Below are 17502 nucleotides of genomic sequence, written 5' to 3' on the forward strand. Positions count from 1 at the left end.
TACAGGATAATGTCTGCTGATCAGCTGGCAAAGTGCATCAGGATCCAATTAGTTGTATACAGTTGGGTTATGCAAGCGCAGTCCATGTTTGTGAGAGACCTTGGGCGGTAAACTTGATTAATTCCACCCCAGAATTTTAACCAATTTATCTCTTTGATCAGAGTCCAACTTTCTGTGGTGTGCTGAATTCATATCTTTAAAAGTCAACAGTGGTGGCAAGCGATGCAGTGAACATGCCCAAGTATTTTTCTACACCCAAGTATTGGAAATGTTGAGGTCTTTAAGTATATTTCACCTTCAGATACTGTATACATGCCTGTTATTTAAATAACATGCTGTTAGAGTGGAATGTCTGACATGATGGATTACTCAGCAGAGGGCGCAGGTTTGTGTTTACTGTTGCCCCGCTGGGCTCTATTAAATCCATCTCATGCCCTTCACAGACAACATACATTTTCTGCTGTGTGTGGTCTCTGTTTGTATTGGGTAGAGTTTGTCAAATTTTTTATGGTGTTCTGCAAGCTTCTGTTTTCTTCTAGAGTTCAGTCCACCAGTTGTGCAGAGTTTAATAAACGGCTCTTAATATAAGCTGTTTGCTAACAGTGTGATGATAGCCAGACACACAGAGAATCTGTGCGGGGGAAAGCTCTGTGGATTTTCACAGAATTTAAATGCCTGACATTCACAAAGTTTCTGACAAACTTTCATGTGCGTTTATGAATTGTTTTATGTATGTGTGATAATGTAAACCAGAGTCATTTATTAATCGGATGCATGATACCGTTGAGACTCCTGTTGAGTAGGAATGTCTACAAGCACCTCCAGTGATGATATCTCGACATCAAGTCCATTTACCACGTATTACCATGTTTTAATCCACTCCATTCCAAAGTTGACACATTTTTCAGTGCAAAAAGTGGCAAACAATCTGATAAATGTGTGCAATAAAGGGGAGGTAGACGTATGACATGAATCAAATGAAATGGCAAAAACCGAATGGTGCTGTCAAAGCAACATGTTGCCCATTGTCACGTGTAGGCAGGAAAGAGAAACAAAGTTTATTATCAAATCCAAGAGGTACAGAGCAAGAACTACAAGTCTGTTACATTGTTGGCCACTCTTTTAGGGCAATTGAAGTCTACATTTATAACTGTTGTTACAAACTGTTCACTATTTGCTTCGCCAACATTAATCTAAAATCCTTCTCTTGATTCAGGGGATACGTGGAGACACTGGAGATTATGGACCTGTAGGTGAACCTGGGCCTAAGGTAAATGGTTTTATGCACAGAATGTTGCAATAGTGTGCGTTGCTATACAGACCCACTAACCAGTCATCATGTGTCCTACAGGGGGAAGAAGGTATCAAAGGAGAAAAGGGCATGAGAGGACTTCAAGGCCAGGAGGTATAATATTATACACATACACACTTAAAAAAAAGTTTAATTTGGCATTTGCTCTTTTGAAATGCAAATTGTCTTCTCTTGTGTAGGGTGACAGAGGACCTAAAGGCCTGAAAGGGTTAAAAGGAGCAATGGGCCATAAGGTAAAAACAAGAGTCCATGGTAAATCTCCATTAATGAATCACAATAAAGATGTAGTTATTCTGACTCAACAATTGTGCAAATTGTCTCTTGGTGCCATCTGCCGGTATTTTTGTGAATGAATTTGAATGCGTATCACATGTAGATGGTTTGCATTTACCAGCATGGCCTTGTGACAGCGACGACACTAGGAATTCTGGTTGACTACTTGCTGTACAGTACTCTCTGACACAACTGGATTGCATCAAAGTAAAGCTAGTTGTGCAAAAAGCTCTAGCATTGTCTGTTTGCAGATGCCGCATTAATATTTTGCTATGTAGAGCAGGGACTTTTACATACTTGTAAGCTTTATGGAGTCACTGTATTTAGACAAGAGTTCACATACTTAAACTGTGATAGTGGTAGGGGTCATGCTGTGATACTGTTCATCTCATCCCAGGGAGTGCAAGGGGCTCCTGGAGAGAGGGGTGAAACAGGCCGGGAAGGGGAAGACGTAAGTTCTGCTCTATGTTGCTTTGAACAGTTTATGTGGGATGTCTTGTGCAATTGTGGATATGAATGACTCATTCACTCCACCCCACATCTCCCAGGGTGAAGCAGGAGAACAGGGATACGAGGGCATTGCAGGATATCAGGGAGTGAAGGTATGTTTTATTCCCATCACTCTGGCTTGCTTTTGTCTCAGTTTAGTCGGACAACTCACAAATCTCATTCATTCTATTAACAGGGAAATGAAGGTTTACCTGGAGCCGAAGGATCTCGTGGACCACGGGGTCGCCTGGTATGTGACCCTCTGTCTTGTGCTTCATGATATTCAGGAACCACGGTCTTATCTGCCACCTCGTGGGATCGTCTATGCATGCATAATGTAGTAACCAAATGATTTATAGATGTGTTCATGGTGGAGGCCATGGTGAAAGTTTAGCACCAAGGGTGAATTTTAGGAAAACATTTCACCCCAAAATGTTTTTCTTCAATTGACCCAGACAGATCTGAGACCTGAAGCACGATGTTTGTGGCGTATTTATGAAAAATAACACCACTTAACTGACAGAAAAGCCATTTTAGTTCTGTCCCTTACAGAAAAACCTTTGATCACATGAAAATGTACATGGAATTTACTTGAAAATGTTTCACGTGTGATCACGTGTTGTTGAACATGTGAAATTCATGTGGCTTTTTGTAAGGGGTAGGCTGGTAAAAGAGAGCAATGTTTCAGCCCACAGAATTTAGATTTGGGTTTAGCAGGAATTAAACTTTCAAAGAGACACCATTTAAACATCAAGCAAATTATTTCAAAATGCCAACTTTAGTCTTTAAAACGACAGGAATGTTTGTGGAATTAAGTTATAAAACGGGGAAAAAATTGTTTTTGTTTTCTGAGTCTTCCAAACATTTATATATATTTAGTTGATACCGCAAGTTATAAAATAGAATTTTTGGTCTTATGCAATTGTCATGGGAATTGCAAAAGGTACAGGTATGTGACTTTATGTTTATAGTCCGTCTCTGCTTTGCGACAGGGAATTGTGGGAGATCCTGGTGAGCGAGGAACACCTGGAGAAAAGGGGAAACCAGTACGTATTACAAATGTACGGTTATCAACATCAAGCAGCAAATGAAACACAAATCAATTCATATCTTCTGTGCCGTCCACAGGGTGTTCAAGGGTCAAAAGGAAGAGTTGGTGGAATGGGGGAAACGGTTGGTTACTTGTAAATCATTCATTATAACAACTGATTTAATTAGCAACTATATGTGGTGCTGACCTGTTTGAATCTTTTAGGGCATTGCTGGTGATCCAGGTTTGTCAGGACGAGATGGAGACCCCGGTATTGAGGTACACACTGCTGCTTAAACTGAACTCTACAGTATCTATTGTTGTCGTGTCTACAGGATTGCTTCTAAAATCATGGTAAATCACCCACAGGCATATCAAGGACCACAAGGACCTGAGGGCAGACGTGGACAAGATGGCAAAGCGGTGATCCAACTCTTATCAACTAAAATACTTTTTATTAAATACAAAAAATACATTTTTTAATGTTTAAAAGAACCAAATGATTATTTTTGATTGAAGTGTTTGATTGAACATTCCTCCACTGATGTGGAGTTCAAAATATTCATTGTTACTTGCATCTCTGTCTATACCAGTGTCACGGAACTAAGGTAATGAAGACGATGAGTTGTAAATACATATAACATTTAAAGCTTTACTTAGTTTTAAACACGAAGACAGCATACCCATGGAGGTAACACATACAATAACCGACAAAGGGATGAACTAAACAGGGAGTATAAATACACAGAGTGATGATGGAGTTAATCAAAGACAGGTGTGAGCAAACTAATCATGACAAATGAGGACAGGTGCAGTCAATTCAGGACAATGTGTGACAGTACGTCCCCCTCGAAAAAGGCCGGGACAACAACATGGTGCAGGAGATACGGAGGCCAGCCGCTGACTCCCAGAGCCGAAGTGCTGGTGGGGACTTGACTGAACGGGCGGCGATGTGGTGAGAGAGTGTGACGGGGAAGCCAGAGAAAGGGAGGAGTCCGACGTAGATGTAGGGGTGCAGGTGAGAAACCGTAAGTCCATGTCGGAGGATGGATGTCGACCGCCGGCGGCTGATCTGGAGTCCCGAGTGAACCCAGCGGAGTCTCCGGGCAGACAGGCCGCGGCGGTTGTGAGGGAATGGTGAGGCAAGGTGCAGGTGACGGGTGTCCAAACTGTGGTGGCGGAGTGGGACCGGAGATCCAAGGCGTGGACGGGAGCTCTCTTTCTGGTCATGCTGGTGTAGGAGAGGTCCAAGGCGGAGGAGATGGGCCGCATGGAGCTAGCGGCAGAGGCAGAGCCAAGGAGCATGACGACACCAGGGGTGCCGATGGATCCAGCACAGGAGGAGGAATCAGGGTACAGGACGGATGAAGATTTCCGGACGGGACCGGCGAAGACACAAGGGTGGGAATCAGGGTGGGATTAGGATCCATCAACCACAGGTCTATAAGGTTGACGTCAGCTCCTGGCTGAGTGATGGACTGCTCCGCACGCTCTAGCTCCGGCTCGGGTAAAGGAAACGCCTCGGGCTCTGGAGCAAAGAAAGAAAGCCCCCGCCACCGGAGTGTCATCTCCATGTAGGCCAGGAGTCCTTGGTTCGCCAGACGAAGAAGAGCAGTACGGATGAGTCCATTTTGTTTGTTTGGGTCGATTATTCTGTCACTGACAGAAGACTACGGAGACAGATATATAAAATATAACAGAGTTTATTGAATGATAGATGGAATATGCAGAGTAGCGATGGATGTTTTAGGTCTACAGAGGGGGATCACAGACACACAGACACACTGGGGCAGAGGTAATCCACAAGATGATGATGATGATGATGATGATGATGATGAAGGTGCTCAGGAGAAGTTCTGCAAAGATACATAGGTTAGAGAGTCTGGTATTCACATGGACAGTAGGGTGCTTGTGACGAGACCGGACAATGACTGTGTGTTTGTGGTATTTAAAGGGAATGCTAGATGAGAGGTGACAGGTGCAACTGATAAGTACTCTGGTGATAGTGATCAGTGTTGATGAGCAGTGTGTGTGGAAGGACCTGGCAAATCCGTGACAACCAGCAAAATGAATTTTGTTTTATCTAGATTCACTAAGTGGAATTTGAATCAGAATATTTATATTTGATAGCAATGTTTTTCACTCCTGAAGAAACTTTTATAAATCCCGGTTTGTGTAGCTAGGTAACGTGTGTAACTGTTTTTCACACAGGGTGAAAAAGGAGAACAAGGCCCACCAGGAAACATGGGCCCTCCAGGACCCACGGTAAGAGCTCTTAAAAAGTAATGACTGATACACTGAGCTCTAAATGCCACCTGCATATTTTTCTGTGAGTTTATACCACATAGAGAAAATACACCCTGCATTCAGATAGATTTATAAAGTGCTACAATCTCCAGGGTTTACAAGGTTACAAGGGCTCTGCTGCAAAGCCAGGAAGACCAGGATTTATTGGGCCCCCTGGACGAACAGTGAGTGCTCTGGATAAATCTTCCAAACCCTATGAAATATTTAATTTTGTTCCCTCTAAAACTCTTAAACATTCGTTTTCTTAACAGGGACACATGGGAATACCTGGCAGACCAGGCCCAAAGGTAATCATCTCAAATAATTGACAACTTTTGTAAATGTTCAAACATTTCATACTGTATGGTCATTGTACTCTTCAATGTTTTCTTCTAGCTTCATGACACATTTAATGTTCATTATTTTGATTGTTATGAGTTAGTAACAAGCCAAAAGTTATCACAAAGTTGATATAGAGGTTGGCTTAGACTTGGTTAGGAACAAGACACAATTTTACACATATAAAATTTTGTCCTTTCAGAATTTCTACTATATTAACTTTATATTTGTCCTGCAAATCTGCATATTTTTACATCCCATGTATTTGATTTATAATCTGATGTATAGCAGAATCTATGCACATTAGTACTGTTTTTTTTCACAGTCTAAAATGAGAACATTACCATGAAGAAAAACACAGGACAGTTTATTTCAGATTTTTTTATAGCCTTTCATTACTAAAGTTTACGTGTTTGATCATACACAGATTAATTTATAGTTACTGTTTTCTGATTGGGCCAGTGCTGTGACATCACCAAGCCTCATAATATGCAAGGAATTCCAGCAAACAAATGATTTACTATAACATATTGGTTATTAGTAAATTAATCAAGAAAAACAAATGTGCTGTAAGGTTGTAATTCCTGAATCTGAATTCAGGCTGTAAATCCTCTATCTCTGAAAGGGAGCTGCACCTGCGTGAAAGGAAGTGTGTTTTTGCAGAATGCACAACTTAGACCGCTTAAACAAGAGGTAGTAGTGAAAAACTTGCAAATGTTCAAGCTGCAAAGCGCTAATTTGATACATAAATGATGCCACACCACATCTGCATTACAAGGGATTCACAATAAAATGATCAATGACAATAAGTTAACAACAAAGGGGGGATTTCTGTTTTCAGAAACAATTTTCAAGCCCTGGTTGTCCAGAAAAGCACATTGGGAGTCTTTTTCAATGTTTTCATTATTTTGTTTACACCAACTATCCATTAAAGGAATAGTCTACTCATTTTCAATATTAAAATATGTTATTACCTTAACTAAGAAGAGTTGATACATCCCTCTATCATCTTAGTGCGTGCATGTAAGCGCTGGGGCGCGCTGCGACACTTCGATAGCATTTAACTTAGCCCCATTCATTCAATGGTACCACTCAGAGATAAAGTTAGAAGTGACCAAACACCTCAACGTTTTTCCTATTTAAGACGAGTAGTTATACGAGCAAGTTTGGTGGTACAAAATAAAACGTAGTGCTTTTCTAAGCGGATTTAATAGAGGAACTATATTGTATGGCGGAATAGCACTTTTGGGAGTACTTCAACTCGCCTGAAAAATCTGCTCCACTTCTCCCTCTCATAATGGGAGAGGGAGGGTGTTACTGCGCCGAGTCGAAGTACTCCCAAAAGTGCCATTCCGCCATACAATATAGTTCCTCTTTTAAATCCACTTAGAAAACAGTACGTTTTATTTTGTACCACCAAACTTGCTCGTATAACTACTCGTCTTAAATAGGAAAAACGTTGATGTGTTTGGTCACTTCTAACTTTATCTCTGAGTGGTACCATTGAATGAATGGGGCTAAGCTAAATGCTATCGAAGTGTCGCAGCGCGCCCCAGCGCTTACGTACACGCACTAAGATGATAGAGGGATGTATCAACTCTTCTTAGTTAAAGGCTCTCTAAGCGAATCTGTGAGACGTTAGTTATTGTTGACGTTTGAACTGTTTTCAAACAGACGCAGTGTAGCTAACTCCTCCCCCTCCTCCTCCCTTCCGTGCTTTCATGAACGTGCCCAACCCCCACCCCCAAATCCTTTTTGTCGTTTATTGGCTGGAATACTTTGTTTTGTTTTGTGCTGCTAGGTTTGGCCACTATGTTGATATTGCCGTTTGTGAAGTCTGGGCTGTCTACAGAGATCGCGTTTTTTTACAGTTTGATCAGCGGACAGGCAGCAAGCAGATAGTGAGGAGATGTTTCCGGTATGTAACAAAAAAAATTTTATGGTCTAAAACGCGTCAATTCGCTTAGAGCGCCTTTAAGGTAATAATATATTTTAATATTGAAAATGAGAAGACTATTCCTTTAAGATAAGTGCCTCTGCACATTCGTGCAGTATTGCTCTGTATGAAAACACAGTTACCATATGCACATTTCATATGCGCCTGTCTGTTCATGTTTAAACGCCAAAACCAGAATGAAAAACCTCAAAGTTCACACAGTTTTCTGCACAGACAGCTTTTTGTAATGAAATGATTTTTAAATGTGTGTTTTTGATGTAAACCCACTCTCTGCTGTCTATAAATCTGAAATTATAATGATATCAGCATTTATTTTGAGCAGTGAAAACATCTGATGTACAGATGGACTCAGCTTCTAGCTGTGACAGACTAGCGTATTAACATTAGTGTAGTGTATACTAAAACAATGAGTCAGCTCATTCATTTAGGTCTTTACGTATTGCTGTGATCTGATATTGACAACCAGGAACTGACCCATTCACAAAAAAACTGAATGGAGGGAAGCCATCTGTTGCATGGAAAGCGTAGAAAGCCAGCGTGTTTTCACACTGGAGTCATGTCTGCTCAGCAGAGCTCTTCACTGGTTAACACACCACTTTTTGGCTTCGTACAGTCGCTTGGCTTCGGGTGCAGTCACACTACAAAGCGTGTTAGACCAAAACCGATGACTGCTCTGTTGTCTTTCCAGCATCAGCCCTATGCTAATATCTGAACGTCTGAGATGATCGCCACGCTTCATTTAAGCCCATTAGAAGAAGACTATGCAGTGAAGGATTTCATAGATATATCTGAAAATGATTTGTAAAATGAAACACAGGGACTTTGGCATTAGACTGTGAACCATCATATGGTTTTAATAGATTCTTAATATCAGCAAGACCTTAATACCAGTACTGATAACTCTAAACTACATGATGCAAAGATGTAAAGATGAAATTTAAATTGTTGACGATAGGGAATGGTTGGCAGCCTTATGTATTAATGTGTTATGTAATCGAGTATAAATGGGGAGAAGTTAGAAAATGGAAAGTATTCATTTGGTTTCTGTAGTTATTCGATTTAGGAAAAAAATAGGCTCTAGGACTCAAATGCACACAGTTGCAGACAGAAATATAGAAAATCAACTGAAATATTTTGCAGGAAATACTTAAAACATGACACTGGTTATGTATAGTATTTTGTGGACAAAATGCACAAATTTACACCTGGGGCTAATGTGTCAAATTCCAGAGCAGTTGTCTGAATAGGACATATTACACCAAATTGTTTTCCTTTTTCAAAATTTTACAGGACTCTCTTTTTTTAACAGCAACTTTTCTCTCTGAAGAGCATTATAATGATTGCAGAGTGTCACCTTAATGATTTTGAACTCCAAGGCTAGATTTACACTGCAGATCTTGATGCCCAATACCCATTTGTTTACTATATCTGGGTTTTTTTTACGACCTGCTTACATCATCTTTTAAAAACAGCTTGTAACCGATATCTGCATTTACAAATGAAAATTAGCCTGTATGGCTAAATTTGGCATATTTTCATGCTCTATGTGTTGCGTGGCTATGAATGTGCATTGTCCCATTTCTTAAATAAATAAACTCAAACTCAAACTCAATAGACACCGGGCAACACAATTCAAAGTAGACATATCGACCTGGAACAGTTTCATCAACAGAGGAAGTGAAACATCGCGATGTGCATTGGACAGAGGAAATTATTATACAATATTTAAAGCAACACTATGTAGTTCTCCATGGAAGATTGGCTTACGCTCCCTCTATGTGCTTGGTATCAGACACTCTTCTGCAGGCAGGGGAAGGGTGGGGCTGTGTGCTCCTACTCGATCACCATACACTGTGAAAAAAAAATGGACGTAGTGTCCGTTTGGTCAATGTCTATTGACCAAAAATAGGTAAAGAGGTGGGTAGGCTTGCCGCGATAGTCGGTGAAACGGTGATAACCGGTGCTTCAGCCTCTCACCGGTTATATCACTTGCCCACCGCGACACCGTCTTTCACCGTCGTTTTGATATTTTCGTGTAATTAAATAATTTAGTTTCGTTAGAGAGAGCAAACACAACTGAATGTGTCTGTTGTCTAAATTCAGCGAAGCTGAACGAGCGTCACGTCACAGAGCAGCAGGTGTCAGATATCATTTATTTCTGTCAGAGTTTGCCAGGCGAGCTGACTGACCAGATGATGACAGAAGCTGCGTGTTTTTCATCAAGAAAATTAATAAACCCAGCATTCAAGCAGCGATTTTATGGAGAAGTAGCCGGTTGCTGTGCTTGGGACTGGCGGGTTCTGTGATAATTACCTCTGCACATTGACTCAAGCACTTAAGTAAACCAACTGTTGCACTCGCATTGCACGCAAATTCATAGGCGATTTACGCAGCTTACGCAATCGCTGCATTTAAACAGTTGCGAAATTTAAAAGTGAAAGTAACATGTGCACGTCTGCATGCGCATTTATAAGCCCCTCCCACTCGGTGATACCGGGATCACCGAGTTTGTGACGCGCCGATTAACCGGTGGGAAAATTACGTCACCGCGGCAACCCTAGAGGTGGGACGTGGGTGAAGCTGAGGTGGCTGGTTGCTGAAATCACACCCACCTAGCTCGACTCTAGTAACATTAATGGCTGTTTAACCGTCACTCAAGTGGCCACACCCTTAATTGACCTATGGCTAAGCCATGCCCCCAAACGCGATGAGCCAATCACAGTGCACATAGCTAACCCAATACAATTGGAACTTCTCTGCAAGAATATGTTTTTTCTTGTCATTTTAACTTTAAAATGGTAAAAGGATGTGCATGGGGTACATGCAATTCCGACACTAGGTATCACAAGAGGCTGGGCAACATTGTATATTTTTAAAACTTTCCCAAGCCACATATCAACCGAGATAACGTTAAGTGTCTTCTCTGGATTAAGTTATGCGGTAGACCACAACACCAACTAAACGTGGATAAATTAAACAAGGATGTCTACATCTGTTCTAAGCTAAGTCAACAACGTATTTGAACATTATCTTTAACATTTCTAACGTAACGTTAGCCTAACATTAGAAAATTTTTATGTTAGCTTCTATCTGCATTGTACATCATGTCACTTAGCTCCATTAATGTATCGGTAAATAACCAAGATAACAAATGTTATTTGTAATAACCCAGATAGCAATGAGTCGGCGGACCACCAGCGGTGCTCTGGAGGCAGTAAGCGTCATAGGGGCGTAATCGCAAACAGGTCTGACGGCGGACCGCCGGCGGCAGCCGCTTTTGCATAAATTAAGCAGTCGGTCCGCCGGCTGCATGCTGGCGGCATCTCGCAACAAATGGGAGTGACGTATTCGGGGGCAAAAGTTTCATCCCCGCCAGCGGGACGCACCTATAGCCGACAGCTTGGGGCTGGCGGCATAAAGAAGCCATGCGGATATTTTTTTGCTATCTGGGAACAATGTTGGGCTGAATGATTCATGTAAATACTATAGCACCAAACTAACAAAGAGGTACTCTTGGTAAAAATGGTAAAAAGGCTTGTCTTTGAAACATATGCAGCTTAGACCTGTACATGTTCAATTTGATCATGATGGCAACGAGATGCGGTTTATCACGTTTTTCTGTGAAGCTTTTCATCGACCTTCTCAAAAAGAAAATTATAAAAATAACCCTCCAATGCAAAGTTAATACCCTTTTGGTGACTTCGAGATGATATATAGTCTTTCTGTCTACAAAAATCATCAATTGCCTCCAGTGAAAGTGTCTACTACTGTGACAGCTGTCGTAGCGCCTATCACCGAATGTTGATTGTTTGCCCAAGTGAGTGGAGGGGGCGTGGCTTAGCCATAGGTTGCCCCTCGCTGACCACGCAACTTACAGAGTGTGGTTATAGCCGCTAGGAGGCCGCTCAGGTTGCAGCAGCAGAATTCGTCCAGTTAAGAGTTGTTCTACACTAAAATAATTTTAGAGACATTATTTAAAGGTCAAAAAACTACATAGTGTTGCTTTAGGCATGTGATCGCAAATGACATCCAAATGAGTCAACATCATTTGCTAATGTCTCCTTTTCAATGACATATGACGTGACTTGACACAGGCATATTCAGTCCTTCCGCTTTTGCATTGCAGATCCGAATGTATGTATCCGATTCACATCCTAATTATTTTCGCACATGAATAAGGCCTGAAACCAATCTGACATTATCAGAATCTATTCACATTTTATAAGATCGGTGCCACGTGAGAGAAAGAAATCAGAATTGAGTCACTTCAGACATGCAGTGTAAACGTGGCCTAAATGCCAGGGGCCTCATTTATCAACAGTGCGTAGAAAATGCTATATATTTGTACCTACGAATGAAATGTAGAATGTGCCTAAGTACAAAAAAATCGGGATTTATCAAACGTGCGCACGGGGTTCGTACGCACATCAGTAAGTAATCCTTGATGATAAATCCCACTTGTTCTTAAGCACCATGCTCGTGCACGTTCATGGTCATTTGCATTCCGAAACGCCTCCAATAAACCATATATGGTGACAACACCTCCCGTTATAAGTCACGTGGTTGTGCTTTTTCCCTCATCGCAATAATGGCAAAGAGAGCACAGAAATTGGTGGATGAGGTTAATAACACATCTGTTTGGTTCACTTAGTGCGGGAGGATGTCTAACAAAAGAAAACAAATCTGCATGGGAACATGTTACCAGTGAGTTTAATTCCGTTGGGTATGAGAACACTTCTAGAAATAAAAAAGTGGTTTGACATTAAATTATCAGCCAAAAAAAACAACAACAACAACGCGTCACAGCACACCGACGTGAAATTTGTAGGAGGACAGACAATGACAGAACTTTCCTTGGACAGCCGCATAACCAGCATCATCGGCGCGATCTCTGAAAACGCGCTCCCGGCGGAATGGATGATTTGCCAAGTCTTCCAATAATGCAAGATAAGCCACTGTGTCAAGCATTTGACGGAGCTTTCTAATTTAGGGTTAGACACTAATTTCATTAATTAACTTCAACATTGATTTGCAGTTACTTTATTAACAGTAATAATTTTTAACACCTTGGGGTGGATAATAAATAGGCAAAGTGTTCTTTTAACGCTGGGGATGGACGGTCCTGTGTAGTATCGCTATTCTACCACTAGATGCTCTGCGTACGCATACTCCGAGGTGTGCGTATATTTACACACATTTCTACGTATAAGAACAATTTGATAAATTCCACACCTTGCGTAAAACTGTTCCTACGCACACTTTACGCACACACACTGTTCGTACGCACGCTTGATAAATGAGGCCCCAGGTGTTGGCTCAAAGCTACAGCGAGATTGCAAAAGTTGCTTTTGTGTTACAGGGTGACACCGGCATTCAAGGGGTCCAAGGAAGCAAAGGGCAGAAGGTAATTATTGACTCATTTTTTTTCCATTATCATATGGTTCTGGTTTCTTACATTGTCACTTTAATTCTGCAGGGTGCGAAAGGTGTCAAAGGACCTAAAGGCAAGGTAAGTGACCATTCAGGTTTTAATTCAGATTAGCACATCTTTTTTAAACAACCTGACTGTCATCACAGCAGTAGAAATGCAGTTGATAAGTTTTTAAAAGCTGCTTTTAAAAAAATACACAACTTATAAAGCCACATCAGTATATAGTTTGAAGTCAAATTCGAAGTCAAATATTTTTTCCAGGACTTGGTATTTTTTCTAGGAGCTTGATGTCGAGTTATGATTCAGAAATATATACACTGTATGAAATTGTGCTTGGGTTGTTTATGGGTATATTGGTATTTCAGACTGGGGATGCGGGGGTGCCAGGCGAACTGGGAAACAGAGGAATACGAGGCCCCGCTGGAGAGCTGGGTAGAAAAGGCCGTTTAGGGTCCAAGGGTGTTCGAGGTGACAGTGGTCCAGTGGGCTTTCAGGGACCACCGGGTCCACCAGTAAGTCTGACGAAAAAACTAAGTGATACGTTTTTCCTGTTCTGCGTTATGTCCAGAGCCAAACTTAAGCATAGTCAACAGTTTTTCAGAGATTTCTGTTTCCTGAATCTTCCTCTATACTTCAGCCACCTTTTCTTGTCTGAACCTTTTCATTTGTATTTCACCAGCCATCTAAACCTACAGTAGGGCCACACCAAAATAATTTTTCAATTATATCAGATTTTCAAAATATGATAGACCACAAACATGATGACAATATTCTACAATTTACCAGTTTTGTTCCTAAAGTTTGTGAATGTTCACTATGCGGTCATCACAGCACACCACACATCTTCATCAAGACGTGCATAAAGAAATGTGATTAATACTATGGACTGCTTTTTACATCTCTGATGTCGGTTTCACTTTGTTTCATGTAACAACCTACGCAAAAATATAAATGGCTTTTTTAAACACTTCCTTTAATTTGGTTAATCTATTCTCCTCCTGAGCATTTTTTTGCAGCTGGAGGCAATGCTTTCAGTTGTGCCTGTGAATGGATAATGAGGCTGGTGACTTATTGTTTGTCTTTTATTACAAAGCCACCAGTTTTTAGTTTAGCAAGTTTCAGAGCTGTCTCCCCACCACCATCTCAGTAGTAACTGATTTCTTTTCTAGGGTCCAACTCTACCTGCTCAACACGTTATCGAGGTGTGCAAACGGGTGGTGCTGGAGCAGATGTCCACTTTTGCCAACTCTGTAAGGAGGACATGCGCAGCCGTGTGCCCGCTATATGGAGATGTGCCAATGGGCCCACCAGGTCCCCGAGGACCAAAGGGTCCAACCGGACCTCCGGTAAGTTTCCTGCCTTTGAGAAGAGCACTAGTGCTTGGAAGCACATGTATTTCAATATGGTTTGTTTTAGACATCATACTTGCACATGTTGAACCTGTTTTTGCTATACTAAGGAAGAACATGCTCCATACATCAACTTTCTTCTAGGCCAGATTTGATATGCATATAGTGGGAAGGCCTCTGGAGATTATACAGCACTGTTTGGCAGTGTAGGTTGGAATTAAAACATTCAGAATTTCCAAGTCCCTGTGAAGACAAGTAGGAAGTCCCAGACAAGGCACTTGCTCTGTGTTGAATGTTTTTTGGAAACAATCCCATCTTTGCTAGGGTGAAAAGCCTTTCCATATTTCTTTTAAGTCCATGGGACCCAAAAGCTGATTAAAGTTCAAAGCCACAACTTCAGAAACACGTTTCAAACGGACTCTACAATGAAACACTATGGGGTGGTTTCCTGGAAAGGGATTAGCTTAAGCCAGGACTAGACCTTAGTTTAATTAGGAAATTTTACTAGTTTAACAAACATACCTTACTAAAAACATTACTTGTGTGCATTTTGAGGTAAAACAAAGGGCACTGATGTATTTTAAGATATGTCAGTGCAAATAGTTTTCAGTTTTGACAGATCTTACATTCATTTTAGTCTAGAACATGTCTATCCCTGTCCGGGAAACCGCCCATATATGACATAAAGACATTTTCTCTTGTCAAAACCTCTTGGTCATCCTTATGCTATTCTTATGGTATTCCTACTTTTATAGAAAAAAATAACTAAATATAATTTTATATGGCAAATGGCGGCAGTTGTAGCCTATAAGAACAGTTCCCAAGACTGGCAGGCAACGAATGTGCCCTTGAGCAAGGCATCTTACACCCAGTTGCCCTTGTACCTGTAGTAAGTGTACTGTAAATCACATAAAGAGCAGGTGGTGAATAATAACTAGCTAAAGTGCAATGTCTTCAAATACCATTATAGGGTGAAGCAGGAACTGATGGACTTAAAGGAGAAATTGGACAGCAAGGATTCTATGGCGAGCCCGGTGAACAGGGTAGATTGGGCTCACCAGGTAAACCACTGCCACACTAAATCATAATGGACATGCATTCTTCACATTTTAAACAATTTTTTTCTGCCTTGATGTCAGGTAGTGTAACAGGTACCAAACAAAGAAACAATAATATTATGACAATGTTATGAAAGTTTTTTTTTGTCAGCATTGCTCCTGGCTGTCTTTATGCACCAGTGAATTATAAAAAACAAATATTTTTCAGCTGTTTAAAGAGCTGGTCAACATGATGGATTTACCCTCAAAATAAACTGTTGTCTTTTTTTAAATGCAATTATATGTCACAAAAATATACTTAAATGTTAGCCTGCAAACATGAGCTGAGGAAAATGAATCTCTGTATTAAGCACAAACAGCTGTACGAATGCACTGCCAAGCAGCATTAGTAAGACAGACATGTACAGGGCAGCAGAAGAATGCATCAGACAAGATGTTTAAAATTAGGAATATCTTTATTGCTGTGGCTTTTTTTTTCAGAATAAAAGATAAAAATGGTTTGTCTTTACATGCAGGTGGGTAAAGTGATTATTGATTAGTTAGGTTTGACTCAAAAAATATAGTTTGTAACTACAAGCTACTAATAAAAAAGTAGATTGATGCTACATTGACACTAATTAATGGAGTAATATCTTACAGCAGTTTTCTCAAATCTGATTGGCTGGAGGTCTTTTCCTGTCATGCAATATTGCACCAGTATCATTATGGGAACTGCTTCCCTGTTTGAATTATTATAGCCTAATCACAGTCCTGCTGAAATAGAGCTATACCACATGACTATGAGAGTAATATTGCTTATGTAATATATCCGATGTTTACATTTTGGTAATGTGTATTTCTGCATCACTTTACTAAGCAATGATGTTTTTTTTCTAAATAAACACTGTCTAATCTAATGTAAGTGCTCCTTTTTGGGATTTTCAATTTTTTTTGTTTTTGCCACAGGTGACAGTGGTGAACAAGGAGACAAGGGACCTAAAGGCTATGGCCTTCCTGGTTACATTGGTGACCAGGGACAAAAAGGTAACATTTTCACCATCAAAACACTTTTCAACCTCAATTTTAAAAAGCAAATATCATAGTCATGCTACAAAACTGGAAATTTGCATCTATTACTAGGTCAGCGTGGGAGACCCGGCCGGGCATTTGATGGACAACCAGGTCGGATGGGTGAGAGGGGCCACGTTGGCAACTCTGGTTTAAGAGGACACCCTGGACTGCGTGGTGTTCCCGGGGTCTGCTTGACATCTGGATGTGCTTTACTCAATACTACTTCTCATGGGTCACCTCAACAGTTATCTCAAGAGATACCGCAGCTGGAACCTCAGCGGGCAACTCGTCAGAGATTGAGGGGGCGTCAGTGACCGCACCCTTAAAGATCACACAGTGACACTGGGACCAATGAGGATAATAGTGGAGAGAAATAATTAGCAGTTGAAATAAAAAGATATATGTAAATATGAAACTAAAACTGTCCATTAAAAGGCTGAGATCAACACGAAATTCACAAAATTCATATTGGCTGACCAACTTAATTATGATACTCAAGAAAGATAATTTTATAATAGGAATTAATGTACCGTGCATGTACAGTAGTTTCAAAGTGATGTGCAAGTCGCTTTGCGGTTTATAATTAAAATGCTGTTTATAATGAAAATAAAAACAAAAACTTTACACTGGTTCTTATTGGTTATAGTGGTGGTTTTCATACAAATTGCTATTTTCGTTTTAGATTTCCCATGCTTACTGCAATGGCACCCTAAGTGTTGTCTACTGGATGTATAAATGCGATTACAATTTGTGCCATATATGGTACGATAAATCAATAAAACTTCTTTTAAACAAAATTGTGAAACAGTGACTTGCCAAGCTCCCGAAAGGTGACCCCTGACTGCTCTGAAAATAACCATTTATTTATTTCAGCAGAGGGTGCATTCTGGCCTTCCTATTTTTAATGACATAAATGTGTAGTAATTTT

At 40.6% G+C, this 17502-nt stretch overlaps 1 protein-coding gene across 1 annotated transcript in view; it reads left to right on the forward strand.

Moving 5' to 3' along the window:
* The window catches only part of LOC135731459 (uncharacterized), a 29280-nt gene extending 12044 nt beyond the window's left edge, over positions 1 to 17236 (forward strand). Inside the window, exons 7-26 of the mRNA XM_065249454.2 lie at positions 1217 to 1270; positions 1352 to 1405; positions 1492 to 1545; positions 1983 to 2036; positions 2134 to 2187; positions 2271 to 2324; positions 3067 to 3120; positions 3203 to 3247; positions 3330 to 3383; positions 3474 to 3527; positions 5316 to 5369; positions 5504 to 5575; positions 5663 to 5698; positions 13046 to 13090; positions 13163 to 13195; positions 13483 to 13629; positions 14287 to 14463; positions 15437 to 15527; positions 16470 to 16547; positions 16644 to 17236. Coding sequence (XP_065105526.2) covers positions 1217 to 1270; positions 1352 to 1405; positions 1492 to 1545; positions 1983 to 2036; positions 2134 to 2187; positions 2271 to 2324; positions 3067 to 3120; positions 3203 to 3247; positions 3330 to 3383; positions 3474 to 3527; positions 5316 to 5369; positions 5504 to 5575; positions 5663 to 5698; positions 13046 to 13090; positions 13163 to 13195; positions 13483 to 13629; positions 14287 to 14463; positions 15437 to 15527; positions 16470 to 16547; positions 16644 to 16888 — 1509 coding nt within the window. The 3' untranslated portion in view covers positions 16889 to 17236. The remainder of the gene's footprint in view (positions 1 to 1216; positions 1271 to 1351; positions 1406 to 1491; positions 1546 to 1982; positions 2037 to 2133; positions 2188 to 2270; positions 2325 to 3066; positions 3121 to 3202; positions 3248 to 3329; positions 3384 to 3473; positions 3528 to 5315; positions 5370 to 5503; positions 5576 to 5662; positions 5699 to 13045; positions 13091 to 13162; positions 13196 to 13482; positions 13630 to 14286; positions 14464 to 15436; positions 15528 to 16469; positions 16548 to 16643) is intronic.
* Positions 17237 to 17502: the final 266 nt, after the last annotated feature.

This window comes from Paramisgurnus dabryanus, chromosome 20 (genome assembly GCF_030506205.2).
Source record: "Paramisgurnus dabryanus chromosome 20, PD_genome_1.1, whole genome shotgun sequence".
NCBI lineage: Eukaryota > Metazoa > Chordata > Actinopteri > Cypriniformes > Cobitidae > Paramisgurnus > Paramisgurnus dabryanus.